The sequence below is a fragment of the Olea europaea genome, chromosome 18 (assembly GCF_002742605.1).
Source record: "Olea europaea var. sylvestris chromosome 18, O_europaea_v1, whole genome shotgun sequence".
Lineage (NCBI taxonomy): Eukaryota > Viridiplantae > Streptophyta > Magnoliopsida > Lamiales > Oleaceae > Olea > Olea europaea.
In genome coordinates, this window is record NC_036254.1 from 2,541,834 (window position 1) to 2,547,833 (window position 6,000).

The window sequence follows — 6,000 nt, forward strand, 5'->3', positions numbered from 1 at the left end:
TGGAACGAGTGTAATGTCATATCCTTTGAGGACCAATATATACCTTTGCATTTACTGTGGGATATAATTGGTTTTTTTAATATCTTTATGGAGGGTATATGGAGCAAGGCTCAGGGAGCTTTTTTCACAATGTCATTCTTAAGCTCAATTGGAAAGTGATTCTAGCTAAAAGTCGTATTTTCTTCATGTTCTATTGCTGAGGAGATAATCTTCTATGGATTTTGTACTCCCATTTATATATGTCTCCGTGTCTATGAGATGTTGACTTATACAATGGGAACTGAATAATTATCATGTAAATAGTCACAAAGTTCATTAAGTACCATTTAACCAATTCTTATGATTGATAATTCAAATGCTCATAATGAAATTGGGATTAAAAAACATATATATACATAATAAAATCACTCGATTTTCAGTGGGTGAAAAGGGAAAATCAGTATCCGATGAGCATAATGACAATATAGTGATGAAACTTGACACTTCGCATTCTCTCCCTTGACCATGCGAGAAAAATGACCATGGCATGAACTTCTCCAGACAGATCGCATCATATTTAGCGCCTCAAATGGACAGCATCAAGTGGTGGCTATCAAGAAGATGAAAATTATGTATTCCTTGATGGCTTCAAAACTATAGACTGGAAACTTGTCCACCATGCAGAGGTAAGCAACTTATAATCTTATATTTCTCTACTTGACGCTCCCATAGTCAAATATTATCGTTGTCTCCAGCCAAATAACTGAAACTAAAGCTGAGAGTACCTTAGAAAAGGAATAAATTTCTTCATAGATTTGTTTGTTAGTTTCTTTTCCAAGATGCTCAAGGGCCGAAAATTATCCAATTTGCCTTCTACTCAGATTGCTGAAATTTTGATGTTGACGTCAATGACTAAACAGCACAGAGCATCTGTCTAAAACACCACTTCTGAAATTACAAGGGACAAAATTACCATCTTAGAGGCTATTGTACTGATTGTAATAAACCTTCTACTTTGCACTCACTTCTGTGCTCTATGCAATTTAAACTAATTAAGGAAAGCCGAAGGTCATAGCCTCTCATGAGGAAGCATCAGTAGCAAAAGGCACTTGTTTGATGTACCAACCATATTAAGGTAGCGATCAACATAACATTTGGCAAAATATTCAAAAGAAAAGAATCCTTCGATACATGGAATGAAAGAACTGCTATACTTCTAATTTAATTGTATAGTGCAACTCAAACATTGCTTGTGCTTTAATATTTCTTTCTTCGTGCAATCCCAATCCAGTTTATAAATTTGAAATTATGGGTTAGGACATGACAATAGTGCCTCCTCTCTTGCATTTACTCTTGTTTCGTTGCCTTACTTTTTCCATTTACTACGCAATTTTTCCTACAGGTTCGCATGCAATTATTTCAGAGGGAAAACTTTATATCACAGGATAGGAGAAAGTAGAGGCCCAGTGCATACCTCATGTAAAATAGCAATCATAGCTATATTTGTTTTTCCAGCACCTGTGGGGGCACAGACCTGCAGGTCATTGAAAGAGATATCAAATGCTCTACTTTCCAAGAAGAACTAATATAAAGGAAAAAAAAAAACATGAGGTTAATTCACCAGTATGTTCTCATTAGTATGGTAAGTTGTTTGGTATATTCTGCTCTGGATGCGGTTCAAAGACTTGTAGCCATGAAAAGCAGCTTGTGCAAAATCATCTAACTCCTTTATTTCAATCTGACAATATATAAAAACAAACAGTAACTGTAGGAACAAAATGAAACTCAACGGTAATTGACAACAAATTACAAAGCCCCCATTATTTAAAATTGTAATGGTTGGAATTTTTTTTATTTATTTATTTATTTTATTTTATTTGAAGAATGTGTGGCTAAAAAAGAAGAAAAAGTTTTGGAATTACGTATAATATTATTTTATTGGAGAATGTGGGATTGATAAGAAAAGAGAGAAAAAATGAATTATAATTTTAATGGGGATCAAACAGGGGCTAAGTTTGTAGCCATGTCTGCATCGGCATCCATCAAAAGAAAAGAAGTGATGCGATTCAGAAAACTAAGCAATCATGTAGAGGCGGACAGTGAATACTCAGTGCAGAATATGTTTTCTGAAATATTTGACCTATATTCTAAATCAGATAGAAATATGCCTTGATCCACGAAGTCAAATTACATGTCCATCATACTATTGATATGTAGCACCCAATACATCAGTTATAGCTAAGTGAATCCTATAACAAAAAGATAAATATAGAAAATAAACTAGACAAAGGAATGCCTCTGGGAAAATGGAAATAAAAATATCTCATCAGTAAGATGGTTAATGGCTTTTCTTAATTATAAATATGTCAACCCTATGTAATCGAAATATCACACAGCAGAATATCCTGAACATACCAGCTTCTCCCCAGGTTTCATTGGTGCAGTTGGTGTAGGGGGGATAACAACTTCTTCATATCCCTTGTAATGCTTCCTTACAGTGCCCTGAGGAAGGGCTGTGTGCAGCCCATCACCCTGCCCAACCAAATCATCAAACAGATTTTTCTTCTCACTTGCTTGAAGTAAAGAACTAAAAGTCAGAGAAGATAAGTCGTTCTCAGTCCCATAATCTGTTCCACGTCTTTGCTTCTTTTCCTCCTTGCGGCGAAGTTTATCAATTTGCCTTTCAGACTCTGTTTGAACAGTAACCTATACAAATAGGAGAAAGTAATTTGTAGATATCTAGTCATGTATTCTAATTACAAACCAAGAAAAAATGTTTTAAAAGCTTCCAACAAACAGTAAGTTCTGTTTGTTACCTGTGTGGCATAACTGGGCATGCGTGGTTGTGTGCTTGAATTTAATTTGTCAGATTTCAGTACTAGCAGTCCCCGGTGGATAGCTTCAATAAGTTCCTTTCTATGCTGTAAGCAGGGAAAAGAGTACAGAGGGATAAAGAAATGAAGCAAATTTTCAAACTACACAGCACAAGTAGCTAGATTGCATAGAAATAGTTATTCTTTTTACTAGCTTAAATTGTATGATCTGCCGAATAGCTTAGTGATCTTCATAGAAACAAGAATGGGAAGTCGTAATATGTTGAGAACGTTATCCTACAGATAATTTCAAATCGAAAAAAGTGTGCAAAAGCAGCACTGCAGTCACTGATAAAACAAGTTTCATAACTCAGCCCTTCCAAAGTACATGGGTAAAAAGCAAAATATGCTCACCAAACTAAATATTAACACGATCTAATTTGATGAATTATTCCTATTCGTACCAGGATAAGGTCTTGAACTGTTTCGAATGAACTATCACCAGCAAGATCCAGCAAGTCGCCAGCTATCTTCACATCAAAACTATGAATGTAATCAAAAGTACCAATAGCTAAGTTTACTGATGAACAATTAATATTTTCTTTGTACCTCGTCACCAGGTTTCTCTGAATCAAGAACTCGGCAAATGGCCATTGCCAGTTCATCTCGAGGAAACTGTGAAGTACTTTCCTTGACAATTTTATCACATGAATCTCTCAGCCATTCTAAGTCAAAAATTCTTTCACTAACAGACGGTTGGAAGCCTGCAGTATCACCATACTCAGACCATTCCTGATGACTAGAAGATGTGTTTGTTTCCTCCATGGGAAATTCTGCATCCCCCAAAGAGATATCGACTAGAAACCTAGCAGGATGTTGGAAAACCAGGTCTGAACCAAATTCCAAATCCTCGTTATTTCCATTTTGTGATTCTGATGAAGACACTGTCCCGTGCTCATTGTTCTGTAAAACAGAAAGACTCTTTGCCCAGGATGCAACTTTCAGTAAGTTTGCATCTGAAACAGCATTACCAAATAGTTTTTCCAACTCCAACCTAACATTCACGAAGGCTACATTAAATTAAGCCCGACCACGATGAAAGGTTTAAAAATGAAAATATCAAGATCATGAATAGTACAGTATGATAACAACACAATACGCCATGCAATATTGATTGTCAAATTATGCATCCAAATTTTTGTTTAGATGGAATATGACCACTCTAAACGTAAAAGAAAATAGAATATTTAACATATTAAAGAAATAAAAAGGTAAGCACTTTATTAGCACTCTTGAGAAGCACGACATAGGCATAGTCAACACGTGATCAAAATAGTAGGGCACAAACACGTGGCAGATATCAGTTTCAATTCTTCAAAATTGTACGTTTATATATTACAAGGATGACTCGAATTTTGTGGTTGAAAAAGGATTAGAAGTGCATTTACTAGTTTTCCACAATTTCTGTATTTCAAAGTCCACTGCCAAGCCTCTTGGATCTTTCTGGGAAGACTAGAAATGGTTCTGACAAGGGATGATTACATTTTTCAACCATCTGCATAACTAGAGAATGAATTGTGTGCTCTTGTATGCATGGCATCCCCTTTTCAAGTTACCTTGCTGCCAGGGACTGTAAGTCTTTGGTCTAGATTAAGTACAGAAATAATTGCTCACTTAAAAATAAAGGCAGCCCATCAGAAACTGTCCAAGGCTTTTCCCCGAGCAAAGAAATTACAGACCATATAGCCTGGACACATTGAAAGCTGTAATACTTGCAGGTGTCATTAGGAGCAATGAGGCAAAAACATAGGTTCCTCCACAATTATCATGAGCTCCGAACAGTGTCACTGGACACTCATGCTGGGTCATAAAGTCCTCGTGAGTATACTAATTAAAGGTTCAAGGTTAGGCTGATTGAGCTCATTAAAAGGACCATCTCCGTACCAAAGATACTCAGCAGGGGAACCTCCAATTTAAAAAGAAAAGGGACAACATTTCTTACCACGCAATTAAATAAGACAGCCCTAGTACAACTTTTTGAGTAAAAATAAACCTATGTTTAATGTAACATAGCTACAACTTCTCATTTCCAGGCAGCAGAACAGTAAGAAATCAGAACTCGTTGAGATTAGAAATCAAGCAGAATTCCGAATTAAATAAAGCAATGACAGTAATAGCTCATTTTAATGGTTTCACTCAATCTTGCTGATGTCTAATGGATACATAGTATGGACATATAATAGTTCAATCATAAGAACCACATGGATATTCATGCACATTCCCAATCTGTAATTGATTTCTCCTTGTTCCTTAGTCTGTGCCTCCACCTTTTCTTCTCCTTAACTCTCTGGCATTGACTTCCACAAAGACACGCGTAGCAATTTACACAATCGTGTGCAGCAATGCCCCTATACATTGTCACTTCAACTAGGTTTACTTTATTCAATCCAGCAGAATTTCTACATTCTACCACTTAAAAATGCACTGTGCAAATGTCTTTTTACCAATGAAAAATGATCATTTCATGTGTTTGACACTCTGAGATATCAGAAACAAGAAAAATATATATATTTTAGTTTCTAATCAAGCGGCTTCCATAATATCAATTATAAGCTCTTCAATTCAGTAACCTCACAAATAACTAAAACAAACTCAGCAGCATAATTGTAACTTATAATTCATTATCATGCTTTACAAAATTTTCCATGACAGTCCAAAAATAATATTTTGAAATTTTCAGTCAACAGAAGTAAAAATTGAATGCCTTACTTCTTCTCAAAAATCCTCTTATTATCTACATCCTCGTCATCCTCATCAGCTGCACTAAATAGCCTATAAACACGTAAAGCCACTTCACGGAACTCCTCTGACACCACTTCACCGCCCATCAACTCAACCACTGCTCCAATAAATTGTTTGTACGCCTGCCGTACCTCAGCAGAAGCTGCACAGGTTAAACATGAATTACTTAATCGCAAACATTCACAAAACCATAATAAAATACACCAAATTAACACCTTTACCAAATTCCTCGCATAATCTAATCGTAGTAGTGTTGCTCATACAAAATGCATATATAAGAGTTAATTTAAATTGCTTGTAACTGTACGGATTAAACATGAATTATTTCCATATAACCATACGAAATTACACTAATCCAATCCTTTTAGTTACAAAATTCAAATACAAAACGAATTTATTCTTCAAA

The 6,000-nt window shown here is 35.6% G+C and overlaps 1 protein-coding gene across 1 annotated transcript in view; it reads right to left on the reverse strand.

The window, feature by feature from the left end:
- The window catches only part of LOC111366591 (DExH-box ATP-dependent RNA helicase DExH14), a 50,590-nt gene that overhangs the window by 32,341 nt on the left and 12,249 nt on the right, over positions 1 to 6,000 (reverse strand). The window contains exons 2-8 of the mRNA XM_022987319.1: positions 5,562 to 5,850; positions 3,402 to 3,846; positions 3,257 to 3,322; positions 2,796 to 2,900; positions 2,395 to 2,685; positions 1,601 to 1,717; positions 1,454 to 1,513 (exon numbers count right to left, since the gene is read on the reverse strand). Coding sequence (XP_022843087.1) covers positions 1,454 to 1,513; positions 1,601 to 1,717; positions 2,395 to 2,685; positions 2,796 to 2,900; positions 3,257 to 3,322; positions 3,402 to 3,846; positions 5,562 to 5,850 — 1,373 coding nt within the window. The remainder of the gene's footprint in view (positions 1 to 1,453; positions 1,514 to 1,600; positions 1,718 to 2,394; positions 2,686 to 2,795; positions 2,901 to 3,256; positions 3,323 to 3,401; positions 3,847 to 5,561; positions 5,851 to 6,000) is intronic.